We start from the raw sequence: 22311 nt of genomic DNA, 5'->3' as shown, positions 1-22311 counted from the left end.
GTGAAGCAATTGGGAACTGGAGAATGGAGCAAAAGAACCTTGTGGAATTCGTCAAACGAAATATTAGGCTCTGCGCCATTCAAACTGCAACAATGCAAGCATAGTTAGCAAAATCATCAGTGTAGAAACACACGGTCTACTCGTATTCTTGCGGGTCGTAAACTTCCACCGATTTCTCGTCGACTCTGTGACAAGATGTACAACAACGATATAAACAATTTGCAAAACAAAAACTACATTGCTGAGCCGACGAATATTGTTAAATAATGGTAAGCATTAACGTCCGAAACAATTAAATATATCTATAACCAATAAAGAGAAACTGCATGTGCATTACAAATTGTTTATATCGTACATCTTGTTGCCACCGAATTCTCCTCGACTCCGTGTCAACTGACAAGATGTACAACAACGATATAAACAATTTGCAAAACAAAGCAAAACCACATGTTTTAGCGATTCTTAACCAACAAAGATAGACTATGGCAAGCAAGAATGTCAGGAACAATTGTTTATATATATCTGGATGACATAAAATACGAAGAAAACCTATGTCCGATCGCGAGTGCGGCCAAATACAAATATGAAACCATTTGATTATTTATTACCAAACCTTACCCCTGTATTTAAATTACAATATTAGCAACTAGTAAATTCTTGAAGCTTTAGTTTTTATTTGCTTTTATTGCAATCATGACTGCGTGTTGGGCAAATAACAACTTTACTCGCTAAATATAAAGTCATCGTTTTGTTATCTTATTGAAAACGTATAACATGGTGGAAACGCAACAATAAATCTCATTACAGTTCAACGATTTTATTAAAATTCTTATTTTTTTTTATTTATGGTGGTTGGATCTTTTCCCTTTGTAATCCTCACCCGCAAACAACATGGATCTTTCCTTGCAACACACAAGTTGCATGGTAGCACCGTTTAACGTTGGTGGGTCGAACTTGAGTCCACGAGTTGCTCCTGTGATCGTACCGTTCTACTGTGCTTAGCTTCCCACCTGGTTAAAATGCACGATTGGTAAATTATGGACCAATTTCTTGTTTTATTTCACCAAATTGTTTTGTCCGTTTATTTTTAAAAAGCAATCGGGGAAAGAGGCGATTTAAGGCAGAAAACTTTCGAAATAGCTCAATTTAAAAAAACATATTTGAACAATGTATACTTTAACCCAGGGGTCGGCAACCTTTGCTTCATTCGCCAGGTGTGCCTTGACTTAAAAGGTTAACACACACGGAGCTAGATTAATTTTAAATGTTATCGCGTTCCCTCAAAGTAGTTTTATTACGCTTTTCATTAGTAGTATCAATGACGACGTTTAAACTCGAATTTTAAACCAAACAAACGCTTTTTTTCGCGCTTTGCGCCAACACTTTACTGCCTCCTTAATCGACATTAAACACTATTTTAAGTGCATAAACGAATCGAGGCCCGGCCGATTCACAGTTGTTCTAACATGAAAATAACACAATTTCTTAGCATTTTGTGCGGCCTGCAGACACCTTTCTGAGTTTGGTTTTGGCGACCAGAAAAAGGTTGTCGACCCCTGCTTTAACCTATCATGGTAACTGTATAGTTTTTTTATGTTTGGTTTTATCACTTGTTTTGTCGGTTCGAAACTATTCCAGGGCTCGAAATGTTTAGATGCCTACGTGTCACCGAAAAGTCAAAATATAAAACGACACTTTTTAAACTACTCATTCGACAAAAAGTGAAATTTCGTGCTTTTTCCCAGTGAAATTTCAAGCTTAAGCAGGTGTTTTTTTTTTATATTAACAAAGTTATTTATAAAAATTGTAGTTAAACGTTACAATAATTTCTTATTTTTTGCATTTGTTGTTTATATTGGCGGTATGTAAGCAATGCACCGTGACGGAGGTAACCAGCCATTCGTAATTAGTATTTTATGGTCAAACAACAACAAGGAAATATATTTTGTTTAGGGTTTTGACTTCCATTTTTAATTTGAATTTATAAAATCTGTTTGTTTGCGAAAGTTTAATTATTTTAAACTTTTTCACAAAGGGTCGGGTAGTCGCAAAGTTTTCACGACAACCCGAAGTTGATGGAAGACGCAACAATGGTTGAGGAATCAGATTTGTTTTCATGATTGCAATCAGGGCTGCCACTCGTAGGGATATTACCCTACGGTAGGGAATTTTAGTCTAAAGTAGGCGGTAGGGAATATACCTACGAGGAAACATGTACTTTATAGGGAAAAGTAGGTAATTTTCGTACAAAAAATATGGGGTTCAGATACGTGCAATACGGAGTTATTTTTAAAATACAAGAGTAAAGATAAAAGTAAGAAAGCAAGTGAAAATGCAATGGTGCAAACAACACATACAAACGAATAAATATTCCGTGGTAACACCCCCCGCCTCCTCCTGGGCAACATTGTTAACGTAGGAAATTCACCTCGGGGTACAGACGTGCCCTTTGTCCTATACAGTACGCCTCGGTCAGGCGGTATGGCTGGGTGTCCCAGTAGGGATATATTCAATCGGGTGCTGGTTCCGTTCGTTCGGATGCGTAACCTTCCTCTAGCGTTTGCTTGACCGCAGTCTCTCGTCGGCTGTTTATCCCGGCTCCTGTGGACCGCTGCTCGGACTTGAACGATGTAGTGTGGGTTGCCAGGATTGAAGGACGCTTTGTTTGCCTTTCCGTCGCACACTTCACCGCTTCGGCATTTCTTTGTAAGGGTTTTCCTCGGCATTGCCTCGGCTAAAACCGGCCGATCATACCGTCGTTGAAGGTTCAAGGTGGTTACTGGAGACACTGTTGATCGTATCCCGAAACCATTAGCTCACAAACGAAGTTTTCGACCATAATAGGGTGCCGGACCAGAATTCTTTCGTCTAGAGGAGGAACGTCTCGACTTCTGATTTGGACCAGTGGTCGGTCGAGCATATAGGGTTCTTGCCGTTGCCGATCACCACGAACTTGCTGCGATAGAAAAGGCCGACTCGCTGTGTGTTTGCGATTGCGACGGTTGTTTTTCTCCTTTTCTGCAATCCAGAGTTGTATGGAACGAAGATCAGCCACTTCTTCTCGTAAATCAGTGAGGGTTACCGACAATTCCACCATCTGAAGGTGAACTTCCTCGATAAACGTTGCACGGCCAGGGTTAACCACGATAGAGTCAAGTAATATTGCTAACGATACCTAGCAATATTGCTAACGATACCTACTTTCTGTAGAGGCTGACACGCAACGTTGGCGTGTACAGCCATCTTTGCAGCTTTGACAAAGTCACGTTTTACATCAACGTCTTAATCAAACGTGGCAGCGAGCGTCCTGTCGGTCAAGCCTCGCAACAAAACAAATATAAAGAATTTCGTTCTTTATTGGCTGATCATTGTCGGCTGGGTGGGCTATATTTCCAAGGTTTTGTACACTATACACAAATTCCCTCGTACTTTCGTTTTTCATTTGGTGACAACTGTTTACGTCGTTGGCCGCTAAAGCACGTTCGATTATTTTATTATAGTTAGACGATAACTGATAAAGGCTATTTTCGCCATCGCTAATATCAAATAGGAAATCTTTGTCAAGGCATGTTAATAACAAATGTTTTTTTACATACTCGTTCGCTGTGATGCATTTGCAATAAAACTCAAAAACGGCTAAAAACGATTTAGAATTGTCGCCCCTCAACTATAAAAGGTGGTGGCAACGTAAAAGACATGCAGCGTGTATCGCTTCTCCCCTCAACTATAGAGTCCTGGCGTGCTCGCCAATTTGTTACGTTAAACTATTCCAGAGCTCTACTTCACGGCCTGTCGGCTGCCAAGCGCTACAATGCGTGTCTTTTAGTTGTAATAAAATAAGCGACAAGTAAAATAATAAAACACTAATACAACGAAAAGCGGTCAGCGCCACAAAGAGAGCTCTGGCGTGGAAATTACGAAAGGTTCTGCCTGACTGTCTCATACGCCCCATCTTTACTAAAAGTCTAAGCAATAAGAAAAAGGTGTGAGTGAAGAAGGTGCCAACGATAAGAAGGTGTCAAAGTAAAACTCGGGTTATTTTTAACCGACTTCGCAGTCCTGATCCTAACATATAGTAAACGCAATGGATTGGTGCATGGCTGTAAAAACATCTCGTAGCCATATTCTATCTAGTACACTACACCCAAACGGACAACCCATTAACCACCAATAACCCCAAACAGGACCACAAATCCGGTGCGAAAACAGCGGCGCCCTGCCGGTCAGACTAGGGCGACCAAACGTAGTCACCAAAACGGCCGATGCCAGACCGATGGCCCCCGATCGTCCCTTACCCTCTACCAACAGGTTCGGGCGTTATTTTGGCCATTTAGGCCCTCTTTCAACAAATTTGGGACTTAATCCGATGAATCTAGGCCTTATTCCCATGAACTTAGGCTTTATTCCATTGAATTTAGGCATAGTTCCGACAGATTTAGGTCTTTTTCAAACGATTTTGACCCAGTTGTGCATTGTAATATTTGTTTATTAATGACCTGATCACAGATTATTTAGAATATTTAACATTAAAAACGAAATAAAGAGCAAGCAAAGTTGTTTTTAATCGGAAATTGACTCAAATAATCCATTTTTTAATGTTTTCAACTACATCACCTAATTATAGGTCAAGTATTTTGCATAACTGTCTTAAGCCCAAGTCAAGTCATTTGACAACATGACTGAAGTCAAGTAGTTTTGCCGAAAGACAAACTTGCAATGATTCAAGTCAAGTCATTGACAACGAAGGTCGGGTGTTTAGATAATTAATATAACTATATGTCAAAAAAATATCGCGACGGATATTAAGAACATAGCCATTTTGGTAATGTTCTTTTTCCTGTGTGAAACAACTTGGACGGGAAACAATATCCGTCATTCTCATTTTTTTTGTACTTCGGACATTTAGCTATCATATTACCCCTCAATAAAACGTCCCATTGAAAAAACGTTTAACCTTTTTGTCTAAAGCTCTTAAAGGAGCTTTTGATTTCTGCATTCATTGAATCCAAAACACAAACCCCTTCAAACCAACGAGTGTTGTTTAATCGAAAACAGGTCTCACCGCACTGTACAGTAGAGGCACGGCTAACCAGCGGGAAATGGGGCGACTTGTACAAGTACACGGCCGAAAAACGACACGACAGAACGCAAGTAGTAGCAGCAATATCAGTAATTATCGGACTACTGTTTCGGGCGACAGGCGTTCACGACAGACAAAAAGGGGCCCAAAAGAAACGAGAGAATATTTGGCACGACGAAAGACGGTTTTGGAGGAGAAAGAGTGATTTGACATGATTTCGAAGAAAGAAGGCAAAGTCCAATAGGGAGCGAGATTATATATACAAATGTTTTAAAGTCGCAGTTTTCCTTGCTACTGAGAAACCAAGACGAGTTGAAGCAATCGATAAGCAACGGAGTTATCCTTAAAAATAGTGACGGACTTACAAATTCGAAGGGCGAACCAAAGCAGAATTACAACTAAAAAGCTGATTTTAGTAGTGATATAGGGATTTTGGTGGTATAGCGTAGTAGTTGATTTAGGTTGTCGAGATAATCACGGTAAAATATGGTCGTCTGCGAGTGGGTTGCGTAACAAAATTGAACTGTACGGCAAGACAGAAATAATGCGAGCAAACAAAAAAGAAAAAAAGTAGAACGTTTTACACAAGGCCGTTGCAAACTCGCCGTTTTAGGCTTCTTTACAACAAGTCGGGACGAGAAACGTCGCCTTTTCCGCAAACCTATCCATGCTCCTTTCGGTCCATAACCACTCGTCGAACGGAAAAGCACGGATTCGAGGCGATTGACGCGTAGAATGTAAATACACACAAATAGGGTTGGAGGCATTTCTCGCGACGATTGTACGGTAAAGAGCGGGGGCGACTTGGAAGAGGTCAACGACGAAAATTTCAGGAAATTTAGCGTGAATGAGCAGCGCGTAAAAGAGAAAAACAAGAACAGCGGCAGGGGTAGTAGCAGCGTATGCAGTTGAGGTGACAAGAAACTATGGCGAATTCGGAGTCAGTGGGTAGAAAATCAATCGTTTTACCGTGCGTACATAACTTGAGTGCGGTCAGTTTTTGGCATACGTTGGCCTAGGCGGCGACGTTGCATTAAACTCGAACGCATGCTGATTAGAGAATCGAATTCAAACCAATACAGTGGATAGTCCGGTGGATAGCAGCTTAACGCTACGTCAACGCCCAAATTGAATCACACAGAGCATGGAACTGCCTAAAAAAGCTAACTCAGCGTATTTTTTGGCTCCAACAGAAATCATCGCTCGTTTGAGAGGGAAGGGAACAGCACCTAAAATAAACATTTGAACCAGTGTTTTGCTAAATTAACAAAACAATGCTCGTCGGTTGGAAAACTAATTGGAAAATACACCGAACAATTTTACCTTTTAAAAGCAACGTTCAACGGCATTAAGAGGAAAACGCATGAACTCACATTTTGCATTGTTGACAAAGAATACCGTGGCGCCCAAACACCTCACAAAAAATGCACCTTGAAACTATTTGCCACATTCACGTTCAAATTGTAAACGATGGCAGGGATAGCATTCGAGAAAACGCAAGTAGAAAACATAGCTGGGCAGTGAGAGTTTTTAGGGTAGTGATCGGAGGTCAAAAACAAAGGCACAACAAATAATAATAATGAAAACAAAATGCGAACAGAAGTGTCGAAATGATGACTATGTAATGTACGTGGAGTTTAGCTTGGATAAGCTCAACGCGACGCTCGATAAGCATTTAACGAGAAGTGACATATTTGCCTTTTGACAGGTTCCAAGCGAGCGCGAAAGCATCTATCGCTCATAGGCGTCTCTCTCTTTTTCCATTTTGCCATGGCTATTCCTCAGGGCGCGGCTGTTTGGAATGGCTCTCACCGCTGTCGAACGAACCCTGCGACGATAAACCGCTAGACGGCATCGGTGAGTCGCGAGACGAATCGGCCTTCAGTAAATCAGAACCAGAAGCCACGTGGTCGGAATGTTCAAACGGCACTTTCTGGGACACCGGGGTATGAAAGGCACCCTGGTGCGGCAGCGCCCCCAAGTGAGGAAATTCACCCCCCCTTGGGACGGGCAGCTGCTCAGGGGCAAGGGCCGGGTCAGGAAGGGGGTCAGTGGTCCAGGACATCCGGCTGTGGACAGAGGTCGAAGCCTGGCCCCTTTCGCGTCTTTGGACCAGCCCGGTTTCGGACATGGCTTGATCCGGAGCCGTGCAAGACGCGGGATCCGTTGCGCTGGCAGCAGCGAAGGTTGGGTTTTCGCCTGTGGAGCCGACACTGGCTGGAGGGGGCTGGTGATGCGGTTCGGAAGACGTGGAAGAATGCCTGGAAAACAAAATGCAAGAAATGACGGCCTATTAAACAACTTGGGCTTTAAATTTTATGTCTTGCGAGTAACTTTTGAATTTAGATTAATTACGTAAACGTGATACAAGATTTTTTGTAACATAAGAAAAGTTTTCGTTGTGATAGTTAACCATATTCTTTAAATCTAAGACATAATGATTAATAATAGTTTTAATGGTCATTTTTAACGGCATTTTAAAAAAGTATTGTGTAAATTCCAAATCGCCAAAGTGCACCATACTATCGATGCCCTTTAAGGAAAGCGCCGTATTACGTTTTAAGGAAAGTATCGTTTTTGAATTGTTATTTTATGAGAAGGGTTAGTACAATGTAAAAACTTTGGCAATATAATATGTCATTGCTTAACTTGCTTGACATGAGAATCTTCTTTTTAAGGTACAAATTTAAGCCCAAATAATTTTTGAAAGATCTAATGATACAATACACTTAACAATTAACACAGCTGTAGCAGCTATACTCAGCCCATATGCATTTAAACGGAGACCACTTAAAAATTGCGTCAAGCGCTAGTTAATTTTTTCGCACCTGGACGTCGATAACGTCATAGAGCCGGATGACGAGGAAGCGAGGTCAGAAGGCGGGGTGAGGAACGCGCTGTCCTGCGCGCTGCCGGGCGACGGGGGTTGGGGGTCAACGCGCCTGGAACCGGATGCGCCGTCGCGGGCGTCCAGCGGGAGGGGATTCCCGAAGGCCCGGGGGCGGGGCCGTGACGTTTCGGGGTTGTCCTGCGTGGAAACCTGCTCCAGCGCGGGCGTGATAGTCGAGCGACGGGAAATCCCCGCGGCCCCAGTGGGGTCGGCCCCATCGGGACAATCGTACCCCTCGTGTCCGGGGTCCTCGCCGTACTTGGGGTCGTACACCCTCGACGCGTGACCCCCCGGGGACGACGCGCTTGTTTGAGCGGCGCCGCGCGTCATCATCATGGCGTAAGGCAGTCGACCGCGACTTGATGACGTGGACGCGGCGCCGCGACCATACGTCACCGCTTGGTTGATCTCGCCTGAGAAGAGGGCCGGTTCAGAAGACGAGAGGGCAACGTCCTGCAAAAAACAAGGAACCTTCTAGAAATCTTTGTATAAACTTTCCATTGCAGCTGATTTTTAGTGAACGAGTAAAAAAGTCAAGATGCAGCTATTTAAGTTTGGTTTTCTAATAGTTAAATTTCAACAAAATTTCAGTCCTCCATAATTTCTACAGCTCAATGGTTAAATTACAGTTTCATATTTTTGACCTTTTTAATATCATTTTTTTTCTTTTTTAAAATATTTTGAATAGATTACTAATTTGTCTAAATCGCCATTGTAATATTGCAAGGTGCGCACAATTTCAAGGAACATTCTGAAATTCAGTTGTGTAAAGCGCCGTAAAGTGGATAAAGTGTGGATTAAAAGTTTTGTAAATTTTAAACTGGAACGCCGGAGACTCCCGGAGTATAGGCGCGAAACAACAGAATGTTGAAAACACAGGCACAAATTATTTAATATTATGGAGTTTGACGCACTGTGCTGACCTCAAGCTGGATACCATCAGAAACAAAGAGGGGGATTGGCCCCAAGGACTGGTTTTACATACGACTAAAAGCTATGCCAAACGGCAAACAAAGTTTAATGTTAAGATATAAAAACAATACTGTTTTATCACAATGATTTAGCGTACAATGTTAATCAAAACATTGTTTAAAAACGACATGTCACCTCTCACGTCAATTCGGATATTACCCTTCTGCTAAAAGTCACAAATATATATGTGAGCGAGCTGGAGTTTGTCCACCCCTTGCAATATTACAAAAAAGTGCTTCTTACCGTTCATTTGGTTTGTTCGACTATAGGAAAAAATGGCCTATAAAGTGGTGATCAGGTGAAGTGGGGTGGATGGGGCATTTTACTCTTTTCATGTGGCAATGGAGTGTCAATTCACTTGTTTAGTACTAGACTGATATATAGTTTTATGTCACTATCCACTAGTATCAATTTACATTAATGCTCATGGCGTGACACTACTGAAAAGATTAAAGAGGTTTCTCAAAATAAATTTCTACAATCAACCTATATGCTATTCAGTACATCGGCCCCCAAAAAGTTTCTACAATATCTTTTTTAGGCCGGTGCAGTAAATTTTAGTGGAAATCGTTCGGATTGAATCGGGTCGTGAGCATGGGTGTTTTCTAAAAAAAGCTTTTGCTCTAACACTTCTTTTGTAAAACTAACACTGGATGTGATAGCCGTGTAAGTGGAAGGAAGGTTTTCGATAGATCATGTTTCTCCCCGAAGCGCAGTGAATTGACGCCAACATGATTGCATGTCACAAGTGACAGCCATCTGATGATGATCCTGTCTTTCGACCCAACAAACGCTTTGCAAACTACTGCAACGTAGCTGTTCTATCCATGCCCCGCCTTTGCATACTATCTATACACATGGCTGTACACGCGGTTGTGCTATACCAGTGGTTATCAACCGGGGTGCCCTTTCTAATGCTCAAGGGTGCCGAGAGATATTTGAGAATCTTAAAAAATCTGTTTTTTGCTCAACTCTTGCAACTTTTTGTGTAAGATAAGAGTGCAATAAATCCGTTAATTGTGACATTCTAGTGATTTACCTACGAAAAAATCTAGTAGGGGTGCCGCAATCTATTTATTATTTATGAGGGGTGTCGCAAGCCAAAAAGGTTGAGAACCACTGTGCTATACACTTCAAATTAGGTTAATACTGTGCTGTCAATTTCAACCGATCGCTTTAAAACTTAGCAATGGTTTAGGCCCCACCGAGAAACTCTTTATTTAAATCAGGGCTTCCTAACCAGGGTTGCTCCACCCCCAAGGGGTGCGAGAACTGTTTCAAGGGGGTGTGGGGATGCTGAATCAGACACAGAAAACGCATTACTGTAATTTATTTCTTTGCTCAAATAAATATAAAACTAACTCACATTTTGGTATTGTGTTATCAGTTACTTGTAAAAAAATAAAATTACAACGGTTTTGTTATTTAAGCAATTCTAGAAGAGGGTGCGAGGATTGGAGGGTGATTTGAAAGGGGTGCAGTGAGGAAAAAGGCTAAGCGCTACTGATTTAGATGATCTCGTTAGTTAATAGAGCAAAACGAAAGCGTACCTTAAAAAACTGGTCCTCGAGAGCTGCCTTGGCCGTCAGTCTCTGACTTGGTCGAAATACGAGTAGTTTCTGCAAAAAAGCAAAACAACTGTTGTTTTTCACGCAAGGATAAAAATTATCTTGGAAGCTGTGAATTACCGACCGCTTAGGTTGGTTATGTACTCCGACTCTGCTTCGAAAAGCTTAAGTTTAACGTAATCCGCCATTTAAGACTTTTACATAATAATTTTAAGCAGCGCAACTTAAACACTAATAATCTTAAACTGTTTATAAAAACAGGTAAAACATAAAATCATTTCTTAAATTTTAACAGAAATATATATTTATAAACAGTTTAAGATTATCAGAGACGAAAACAAGAATCTTTCTTTTACATTTTATTCTCTGCGGGAGATTCCTTACTACCTAAAGTGTTTCAACTTAAACCCTATGAATACTTAACATTGGAGGAAATCTTTGCTAGGTTATTTGATTTGGCTTGTCGCTAATAAAGTCAAGAATTTGTCAAGAAATTTTAATCGCTTCCGCCATATTTTAAAAAACAATATCCGCATCCATTTTGTTCATTATATTCCAGCATTTTTACAGTGGTGATGTCCAGATAGTCTTTGCAAAGTTTTAACTACGAGCCGTAAATAACAACCGGTCACCGAGCAAAATTATCGGGCCACGGGAGAATAGAATAAAAGGAACCACTCTGTGTATAGGAAAGGCTCAAAAGCAGAATTATTTTAGCTTTTTGTAAGTTGGATTAGAATTAAAGCATCTTAGTTTTTTTAAATTATATCATTTATTTCTCAAATTAAAATTAGAATTACTAAATCCTTGAAAACCAAAATTTAAACTAGAATTTGAACTACCATTACAATGAATTATTCACAATCAATTTAATTTAAATTGCAATTTATTTTATTAGAATGCCTAAATGTAAATATTTGTAGGCTAATTTAATGTGTTAGCATAGCCTATGCTTTTCAGACTGTAAAAATCACTTAAGTCTTTTCGACCAAGAATATGAATTCAGTTATTTGTTTCTACTGAGAGGCTAAAAATCAATTTCTATTGAGAGACTAAAAATCCAAATTAGATTAGAACTAGAATTAGAGCACACAAGCAATTCACAAATTAAAATAGAATTAGTCGCATTTTAATCCAATTCTTTAATGTCGAAAAAATATCTAGTTGTCAAAGTCTGCCGGCCAGCAGTGCAGGCAACAGCGACGAGCGGACGCCAGGCATTTCTAGCTGATGGCGCCAGGGCTTGGGCCAGACTTAAAAAGAGGCCAGACTTAAAAAGAGATAATTCTAGTTTTCTTATTAATAATAAATTAAAACAAAATGCAGCTAAATCTAATCTAATTTGTAAATTGTTTGTGTGCTCTAATTCTAGTTCTAATCTAATTTGGATTTTACCAAAAATGTTACTTTGTCAAACGGCATTTTTAGTCTTTCAGTTGGAACAAGGAATATGAATTAAAACTTTTTGGTTGGAACAATAGGTGATTTTTACAGTCTGAAAGGCATATGCTATGCTAAAAGGCATACATCTTAGCACAGGAATATTTCTCATTCACCTTCTAATTAGACTAATTTGCTATTTAAATGCAATTGATTGTAAACAATTAAAAGTAGTTGCAGATGAAATTCGTTTTTGTAATAATTCGGTAATTTTAATTCCAATCTAATTCGAGAAAACTTAAAATGATCTAATTCTAATCTAATTTGGAAAAAATGGAATGCATTAATTTTAATTCTAATTTAATTTTAAAAAGCTAAAATAAATTTTGTCCTAGTCTGGCTCAGGCCAGCATGGCGGACATGGAAACGAGGTGAATTTTAGCGCGCCGCACCATCAGCAAAGCGGCGGCGTCGGCGTCCATTTCAGGCACGAATCGCAGCGGAGACTGGGCGGTTTGCGGTGGGAAGGAGTTGAACGGCATTGCGACATCTAGCGGCCATTCGTCCTCCGACGGCCGGCCAATAAACCTTCGAGAAAACAATTTTCGCTACAAAAGTAAAGTTTAAAATATTTGGGTTGTCGTTTGGGCTCGGAAAGGCGCCTGAAAGTTGATGTCGACTGAAGTCTTTATCAGATAACAGAGAATAAACACAATAATGATTACAAAAACTTAGTTCGTTATTCAAATAAAATGATAAACAAAGTTATCAACGCTAATAATAATAAACACAGCATAAAAATAAAACTTAACTTACAAAAGTAGATGTTAACATTAACAAAGGCACGTCTCAAATGAAGGACAAAGGAGACACGTTTATGCTCTAGGCAGAGCACGCCACTGGGAGCAGTGTTTAATAAAATAAAATACTAAGATTAACAGGGCCCATGGAAAAGTCGGCGCATTGTGCTGATGTATTTTTAAATGCCCTGTTGGATATTGTCCAATTAAATTCACAAAAATGTAAAAAAAGTAAAAAAGTTTGCTAAGCTTAGCTAAAAAAATAGTCCTAGGTTAAGAGATTTTCTCTGAAGTGATTTTCCTGCTTGGTTTCAAATTCTGAAAAGATAGATAGATAGAATTTTATTTTTTTCGAACCGTAACAACTAGAACGCAGTACAAAGTTTACAAAGAAAATTACAGTTATTTGTTCCAGGGTGCAGCGAAACACCGTAAGGTACATCGAGTCAACTGCACCCAAAAGAATAGCTAGTCAATGAAAAAATTGCTAGTCAATGTTACTATGTGCCATGACAGAGTTGTCTACCACACGAAGTACTAAATGAAGCATAAACAGTAAACGCCGTGTCAATTTAATTACCTTTGTCGCCATTTTGTAAAATTATGATATGAAACTAAGCAGAACAGTTATACATCAATGTAGAAAAAAGCTTGTTTTTATTTGACGGTCTACAAAGAACTGTCTGTCGGCATTTAAACTGATTTCGTAAAAGTTAAACTTACTCGAAAATCTTTTTGAGTTGGTTGACGTCACCCGTTCCGCGAAAAAGGGGTCTGCAAGCAAACAAACACATTTCGCGTCAGCGCGTACCACACTCGTAAGCTATGCACAGTGAATGCACACTTATCGGCTTAGAACGTCGAAAAGACGTTGTCACTGATTACAGAACAAACACTCGAAGCCAACAAAGACATAAAAACTCCTGCTGTAAGTAACCCGAAGCCCACTAACAGACGTGATGATTAAATATCTTATTCGACTTGAAAAAATGCAATAGGCATGATATATTGCGGGATTACACGTATTTAGGAATGAAATAAGAGAAAAATCGCAAAAGATTTGTGGTCCACGTTGTCCAATGTTGATTGGATAGCTAAATAAACTGATTAAATTGAGAAATAAACTTACTATACGGGTTGAAAATGATCCGCAGTTCAAGCAAACTGCGGCTGTCAAATGGTATTTATAGGGTAAAATGACTAAAAAGTAATTTGTTAAGGCTTGCTTCACGACCTGGAATCAAGTGTATAAATATAAACCGTTGCTGCCATGTATATATTATTCAAAAACTAGTTCCTCCTGTCATTACATTTGTTCTCCAACGTTTCGGCGTTCATGTTGAATACCACAAAAATTCCTATACTATATTGTTTGGATGGAGTGTTGTTTGGGATTACGGATTGCCATCGTTTGACGCCAGCTATTTGGACAGACAAAGAGCACGCTTTCGATTTAAACGACCGAACGTAATTTTGCGGACCTAAAGACCAAAGTAAGACCAAAGGGTCTTGTTTACAACTCTTGCGGGTATATTCTATACTAGCGTTCACGTACTTTCGGTTGTAGAGCTCAGCAAAGATGCATCCGACGCTCCAAAGGTCGACTGGCGATGCGTAGCTGTCCTGCAGCAGAACTTCGGGAGCGCGGTACCACAGCGTCACAACCTAAGCAAAAATAAGAGTTTGAGTTTCGTTGGGTGACGGAAAGTGGTGAATATTCGCTTTGCGCCCAGCTTCTTGTCTGTGTTATATAAATTGGGGAAAAATACTTTTTCGAAGCTTGCTATACCGAATAATAGTCGGACGCATTTTTTTTATAAGCCGATAAGGGCTCCATATTTTTCATATTTCGGGGGCTCCGCATGCGAAAAATAAGCTTTAATTAAATTAAAAAAATCTTATAAAACTTAATTTTATATGAAATCCAATTCGCCAATCATCATTAACTATTATCCTTGTCCTGTATATGGAACAGTATTTATTCCAAATATAAAACAAAACCGTACGTTGAGCTGTGTTGAAAATTAGAAATTCAAAATTGGGTCCTCTCAAAAGTGTTTGATGAACACAACAGGAGCAGCAAAAGTAAAAAACGCACAGAAAGTATTATATTCATGAAAATAAGCTTTTTCTAAATCAACACGCAAACGAATGCAGAAAATCGGCCCTAAAAACATAACACCAAAAAAATATACCAAGTATTACCACTGCAGTCAGTGCCATGTCAATGCTGTAAATCCGTGCCAGACCAAAATCTGCAATTTTTATATCTCCACTTCTTGTGATGAGAACATTCTGGGGCTTTAAATCACGATGAATTACTCGCATTGAATGCAAGAAATCAAGGCCGGTCAACAGTTGGTACAATATATTCTGTAAACAAAATAAATAAATTTAACTAGAAGCTGGGTTAATAATAATATATTATATATTTTTTAATAATATATTTCAATAAGCAATAACACTAAGTGAAACATTAAAACTGGTATCAAACTAAACAAGAGTGTCACTTAAACAACAATACTCCTTTTTTTCAATTAGTTATATTTTAAAGGTGTGTTATGTTACCAGACAAGTTAAAATTTAGCTCTTTTATTAAAAAAAATAGCTAATAGGATGGGATAATACTAACCACACTACTAAATTGGTGGAGTCTTATTTGAAAACAAAATAAACATTTTTCAAAAAAATACAACAAGTTTAAAATGCAAGACCAGCGAAAAAAATACCAATACATATGGAAATTTTGCTATTAGCAGGTTTAAGTTTTAGGTTAAAACTTTATAGATTAATATTTAAATAAATAAATCAGTTACAAGACAATGGCAGGTTCCATGTGGGCATTGCTGGAGATACCTACCTTAACTTTGCTTGCTTCCAATCCAGATTCGGGAGTGCTTTTAAGAAACATGTCGAGGTCTTGATCCACATGTTCAAACACAAGCATCAATTGTGTTTCGCGCACTGTCTGCCTCCCTGTGCATACATCAAGCAACCTGGTAAAACATCCACACAGTTTCACTTAAAGGCAGATCAAAGGGTAATTACAGCCAATTCTATTACAAAAAGTAAAGAAACAATTCCAAGTCTTACCAGTGCCTAAAATCAATTCTCAATACTTTAGAATAAAAGAAACAAATATAATAGTCTTTGGAGCATAATGGTTGGAGGTTGTAGTAAGACGTGATAAGAATATCAAAGCCCATACAGAAGTAGGTATCATTTTGAACGTTTCGAATAACTCTTTATTTATTTTCAACATCGTTTGAAAGCCCTAGTATATAGGGCTGACATAAACCCTGATTTATTACCAAATTAATTATAGGTATTTGAGCAATGATCCATCATTCAATGCATTAATTTTTACCTTAAAATGTAAATTCAATAAAAAATAACGGGTTAACAACGCTGGATTTCTGTGAAATGCAAATTTGTCTAATAACCTGGAAAAAATTATCTTTTATTTTGTTTCTTTGAGCATAGTAATGACATCATTGGCAATCGGAACTGACTGCCATATGTTTGTCTAAAATATCAGGTACCGGTGTAGGATTAAAATGCCAAGTATCGGACATCTTTATAAGATATCATTAATTTAATTATTTAATCAAGCTGCTATTATTCGAATTGGCTTCTTTTTAATCTTTAGAAACATTTCCTTATTTGTTTTTGAAGACAAGTAAATGAAAAATTGCCTTTACCCATACAAGGTAGTGAAAAAAACTCATTTAAGCATAGCCACCCACTATGGGTGGTGTTGTGTTACCAACATCCTCAATCCAGGCATGTTATATATATTTTTAAGATGAAATTGTATAGGCCAAGCCATCAGCCCTCTTGACGTATTTTCCCATTCAGAATATTAACTCTTATGCACACAGCAAGTTGGGTGCGAAGCATTGGTCAAAACTCCAGTGAACGGGGAAGGATTTGGGGCCAGCAATAAGTAAATGTTTGCGTAAACCAGTATTTTTTAAGTGTTATCGTCTAACCATGTACATTGGGATTTCTAAAATAAATGTGATTTTACAACACTGCATGTGTCCTGGTGCTGCATCGCTGCCTGCACATTCGCACATCTTGTTTGAGTCAGTGTTCCATTGTGTTGCCGTATCAAGCTAAATTCAGTTTATTGCAAATCATTTCCTTCCTTAAGAGTGTATTTTTATAACCTGGGAACTCCAATGGAAATGCCCTAACCAGGGCAAGCTCGACTGTTCCCATGAAAACTTTGTTTCTGTTGGCAATGCTATCACAACACCAGTGTGCTTGTTGTCCTAACAACTGCATTAGATGACACTTCATATTTAAAATAAACCTTTCAACAAAAGTAAATTTATGGAATTTGCCAACCAAGTACCAATGAAAAAGAATGACTTAGTAAGGTTAAACCCAGAATTGATTAAATGGAATGTGACGCCAATCTAAATGACAAAAGGGTAACATACCATTAACCCTATTATGAAGGGCCGTTAGCGTGCCGGGAAGGAATTTCAAGAGCATCTCCACAGCATACCAATGTAAAAATAGAGTAGTTCATAGAATAAAAATACAGTTCATTTTAGCCCATAATGAGTTGTCTTGACAAAAAGAATCCGATATTTCAGGTCTGTATTAGAATTGCCTATTTAGTAAGGAAGCTTTACTAGTTTCACGACATAAATTAATAAAGCGTTTCCCACATTACAAAAAGAGCACAGCACTTGCCTGACAACATTTGGGTGTTCCAGCGACTCCAATTGCTTTAGCAGGGCAATCTCTCGGACAGTGCTGAGAGGCATACCTTGTTCTGTGTTTTCCACACGCAAGCATTTCATAGCAACAAACCTGCAAAATATTAAAGATGACATTGAATTTACAAGATGAATGCATCGCCATATGTTTTCTATTACCAGGTGTCAAATGCACCAGCAATAGTAATAATAATAGAGTTTGTTACATAGAAAGTTGGATGTTTTTAAAAAAGCCCTTGAAAAATATGCTAGAACTTAATGAAACTCAAGCAATACTTTTTTTTAACAATTATTGTCAAAAGTGTTCTAAAAATTGTGAATTTCTATTGGTCTCTAGCTAATAAATTTTGTAAAGGTCATGCTGAAATGGCATTTTATTACTGGCAGTGCACAAAAGCAAAGTAGCAGAAGAGCAAACAACTTCCTGGTCAATATTTACAATCAACATACAGCGGATGGCTAAAAATAAAACATTAAACAAATACCAAAAAAGGAAGATTCAGCATACTTGTCTTTGTCAGTGGCATCCGGACTTGTGTCCTTGGCTTTGTACACAACACCATACGCACCAACACCAATTTGCTCAACTGGCTGGTATCTGGTTGAACCCCAGTCGGCTGCCCCCTGACTTCTGGGGTGACCATCTTCCGACCCATGTGAGGGTCTGGTGGTCATAACCACTACAAAGCTTGAAAGTAAACATTCATAATATTAAATACTTTTCTAAAAGTACTGTAACTACCTAATTGATAGAGCACTATAAAATATTATATTTATGGTTCTGGACAATTTTGGAATGTTAACTTTATATATTGAACTTATGTTAAACTGCCTACCTTTGATACTGGTATAGATTTACAAATTACGATTTAAATCTAACATACAACAACGATTTAAGAAGCAGGGTTCACAATATATTTTTACAGTAGCTGAATAGTGCCACAAAAAAACGAACCTTTCCGACTCAAGGAAGCCAGTTTTGTTTCCTGCCCCTGTCGCCTCTGCATAAAAAGTTGCTCCTTGTTGACCAGATGAGAAAAGTTGCGGCAGCCCGACGCTGTGCTGGTGACTATCCGGTTAGGTAGGACTTAACGAGTACGCTGCCTCGGTTGGTTCTTCATTTTAAACAAACCACCTACGCGCTAAGAGCGAATTCCGCACACACCAAACATACCTTCGGCTGCGCAAGCAAAACCTTGGCCCGAGCCATTCACAGAAATCCAGCCGCCGAGTCGCAGAGCTGAGAGCGAGCACGAGGTCTCTGCTGTGTACATTTAAAGGGAAAAAAGCACTTCAAAAAGACCGACGCTTTAAAGTGACGTAATGCTCTCTCGCGGGCGTCCTGCGCCGGCGCTGCCGCGTGGTCGTCGGAAGGAACCAGCAGGCCGAGTTTGCTCGAAAACCGGAATTCACGCCGAGCGGCGTACGCGGTAAAAGCGATTTTTCTCGCCGAAGCAAAGCCTGTAGTGGCACCCGCCGCCCGTGGCATTATGTCGCCCAACAAAGGGACGAACAAATATAGCCGGGCGCCGCCTTTGTGCCTTCGCTGGAATTTACTGACAACGAAGCTAAGGTGAAAATGCCACAGGAAACTCTACAAACCAGCCCTTTTAAGTTTCACTGAAACAAAACTGCCTATAGGATTTGCATCGTCTTTGAAAGAAATACAATATGGCGTTAAAATATCCGATTGCTTTCTCTCAGGTACCGGTAAGCGCTAAATTGGGTGAAATGCTGTTTACGTGGACATAATAACCTCATCTTGTGTGGGATGGTATTGTTTTTGAAAACTTACCTACCAATGTAGAATTCTTGGTTTTAGCATTATTAAATTGACACCTTTCGTAGGAGGGTTCATTAGTTGTGAAAGAAAGCGTTAATATAGCACAGTGCTTTAGTTTTGCAAAGGTATTTATAACATAACGTGTAATTTTTCGCTCCTAAAAACCATTTCGAAGATTGATGCCCCTCCTTTTCCCGTGTTTTTAACTAAGAATATCAAGTTAGGTGTCCAGATTCTAGGCCAATTGAACACAGTACAAAGCAAGCAGAACCACTTTCCATGTATTTTTAATTAATTTATGCGCTTCAGTTTTGGTAAGAAAGTTGACTAAAGTTTAAAAATCGGTAGACCTACAGGGCACCTTTGGTCATTCAATATAATAATGAAGCTAATTGCAAAGGCGTATTTGAAACTGAAGGAGGAATATGATGAATCGTCCTAGAATATGGCCTTATGCTGAAGTGTATAGGCCTATTTTCTGCGTAGATATTTACTTGTGATTGTTTTTGAAGGGGTTAATTTATTTAAAGAAAAGTTATCACTTTGAAACGGACCTCAGGTCTTGATTGCTTATTTGACTGTTGTGTAAGCTATGTTTCAGTAACCTCCCTTGATCGAAACGCCTAATAACAAAAAATTGGGAAAACGGTGAAAGAACAAGGGTAAATCATTTACAATTTTCGTAAAGGTTTTACTTTTGTGAAATTGAGTTTATAAATGGATAAAGTAGCATCTAATGTAGATGACTCAGCCTGATAGCCTATTGGTGCATATTGACAGTCAAAATTTGCAGCTAGCCTAACAGTCTGTAGGCCTATTTTTTGCAACACAGGCACAATTAAAAAAAGCTCACCAAACTGCATCGTAATCGGAACGTCATATTTAGAAAGGGCAAGCGTCACGCCGAAAGAGTTTGCATTGACAGAGTCTATTGACCACACCAAGGGGCGGAAACAGTTATGGCAACCACTCGTTTTTCAGAATGTTCTTCAATAAGCTGCAAGCATTGGCTATACCGCGTTTGACGTAGTTCTTCGTCATAAGTCAGCCGTCTATTGTGAAAACAGCCAATGGAAATGTCAACTGGAGTCTATAAAAAAACGGCTTAAACTTCTGATCCGTCATTAAAGCCTTAAAGAATTTCAGGGGATTTTCGCAAAATTGAGCAAACGCCGCCGAGCTCATTTCGTTCAAGATAAATGGCCTAAAATTGAATTTTATTGGTTCGTTTCAAAAGAATATCGAGCTTCTAGGTTAAGTAGAAATAATGCTCAAAGATGGCCGCTCTGTTTTCCTATACAGTTTAACTATTACAAGCAGTTAAAAATTCTATTGACTTGTCTGAGCTTTCAGCGACGAAATTATAAATAATAAGAAAAACTCTCTTCTCGAAAGCAATTAAATTTCTTCAGTGATTGTTGTCTACTTAATATGTGATTTTTTACTTTATCAGTTTTACGTATAACTAAATAGCCACGCGGGTCTTTTTGAGAATAATCCGAGTGATAAATAATTGCCGTTTGGAGGTAGGACCCCCGCGGATACCAAATAAGACAAACAAAACGGTCGTTCACTTTAGCCATTTCTTAAGTAAACAGTTTTAATAATTGCCCTCCCCCTTTTCAATAATTGCCTCCCCGTAAATGATATTCAAGGGCGATCCAGGATTTTTTGTTATAGAGCCCTGCGAAAAATGTTATGGATGATGTCACAAAGTTATTAATAACGTGGCGCCATAAAACAATTGTTCTCAAAAAACACTTGAGCATCAAGAGAACTCGTGAGCAAATTTTTGCTCAAGCCATTATAATCGCAAATAACGAAAAAATGCGTTTATTTGATTTAAATTGGCACAATTTTCAATTCAAAAAAGTACATGGAAGAGTTTAACATATTGCTTGATAATAGTATCTATATAGTTAATATAACAAAAATTGCATAAAGTAAAAATGGAAAGAAGTTCGCTCGCTAAGTCAATTTTTTTGTGTAGCATTGTTGAATTCGGCCAAAACATATGGTTTGGGGGACATGACCTGATGCTCATAATATGCTGCAGTTGGCACCCCAGCCAAATCGAACAGCGACATAATTTTGCGTGGCAAATCATTGGTTTAAAACCACATATCTATCGGGTATTTTGTCACACTTATATGCCGTGATCGGTTGTCGGGTCAGATGATCATCGACTTCGACCAAAATGTCAAGTTATGAAATAAATTTCGAAGTATCCGACATACCTATAGTCGTCGTTGTAAACAAGGGCTATGTTTCATCCTTTGTAGCGCTTAATTTTTAACAATCGCATTCCACCAGGGATTGATTTCCGCGAGCATTCCCGACGCCAGTTTGTCGTCGGCTGCAGCGGAAGTCTTAAATTATCTGCCACCTTAAGCCGCAAAGTGCGTCTGTGTTCGGCTGCATGTGTACCCGACCCCGCTCCAAGTGTATTATCTGCCGCCACTCGTCAAACATCCACGCCGCCACCGGTGAAAATTCCAATACAAAAGTTCGGCGGCATTTGCATTTACAGTGCATGGCAAACAAGCTACTTCAAAAATCCGGACTTCAGACTCCAAGCTTTTTCGCGGCTCAAATGACTATTTGTCGGCTAAGTTTTAGCGTATAACGTCAACTTGGGAATATGGAGTGACAACACCAATTAAAATCTTGCAAAATATAAGCATTGGGCATTATATTTCACATAATATGCAGTTAGTAAACATGTGCCAATGAGAATATTGTGAATACAGGCTGTAGATTAAATTCCACTCAACCTGTTGTAAATGTTTACTTCAAGATGCGTTGCAAGACCTTAAATTACTTGTCAATGTATATATTTTGCACAGTTTCAAAATGTGTTTCATTACATCACATAATACTGTGTTTACTTCAAAATGCGATGCAAAACCTTAAATTACTTGGTCAATGTATGTATTTTGCACAGTTTCAAAATGTGTTTCATTACATCACATAATACTATTTTTTCAGGATTTTGCTCAACACAAAATTTATATTTTTCGAATGCCGTTTTCTTCATTGGAGACTCGAGTTTAGTTTATTCCAAAAAGTTTTGAGCACACATAGTGAAAACTATACAGCCAGATG

The 22311-nt window shown here is 39.0% G+C and overlaps 1 protein-coding gene across 1 annotated transcript; it reads right to left on the bottom strand.

Moving 5' to 3' along the window:
* Positions 1 to 5073: 5073 nt before the first annotated feature.
* LOC146137862 (uncharacterized) lies at positions 5074 to 18912 on the bottom strand. The gene is made up of 12 exons (XM_083394458.1): positions 18731 to 18912; positions 18379 to 18492; positions 17932 to 18111; positions 17398 to 17517; positions 15551 to 15686; positions 14896 to 15063; positions 14246 to 14355; positions 13414 to 13464; positions 12343 to 12478; positions 10493 to 10561; positions 7909 to 8423; positions 5074 to 7341 (listed from the first exon to the last, which is right to left on the bottom strand). Exons 1-12 carry the CDS (start codon positions 18910 to 18912, stop codon positions 6855 to 6857), a joined length of 2268 nt encoding a protein of 755 aa, XP_083250584.1. The 3' UTR covers positions 5074 to 6854.
* Between the last annotated feature and the right edge of the window lie 3399 nt (positions 18913 to 22311).

The sequence above is a fragment of the Ascidiella aspersa genome, chromosome 7 (assembly GCF_963924565.1).
Source record: "Ascidiella aspersa chromosome 7, kaAscAspe10.2, whole genome shotgun sequence".
Taxonomy (NCBI): Eukaryota; Metazoa; Chordata; class Ascidiacea; order Phlebobranchia; family Ascidiidae; genus Ascidiella; species Ascidiella aspersa.
This window is presented reverse-complemented; position numbering and strand designations above follow the sequence as displayed.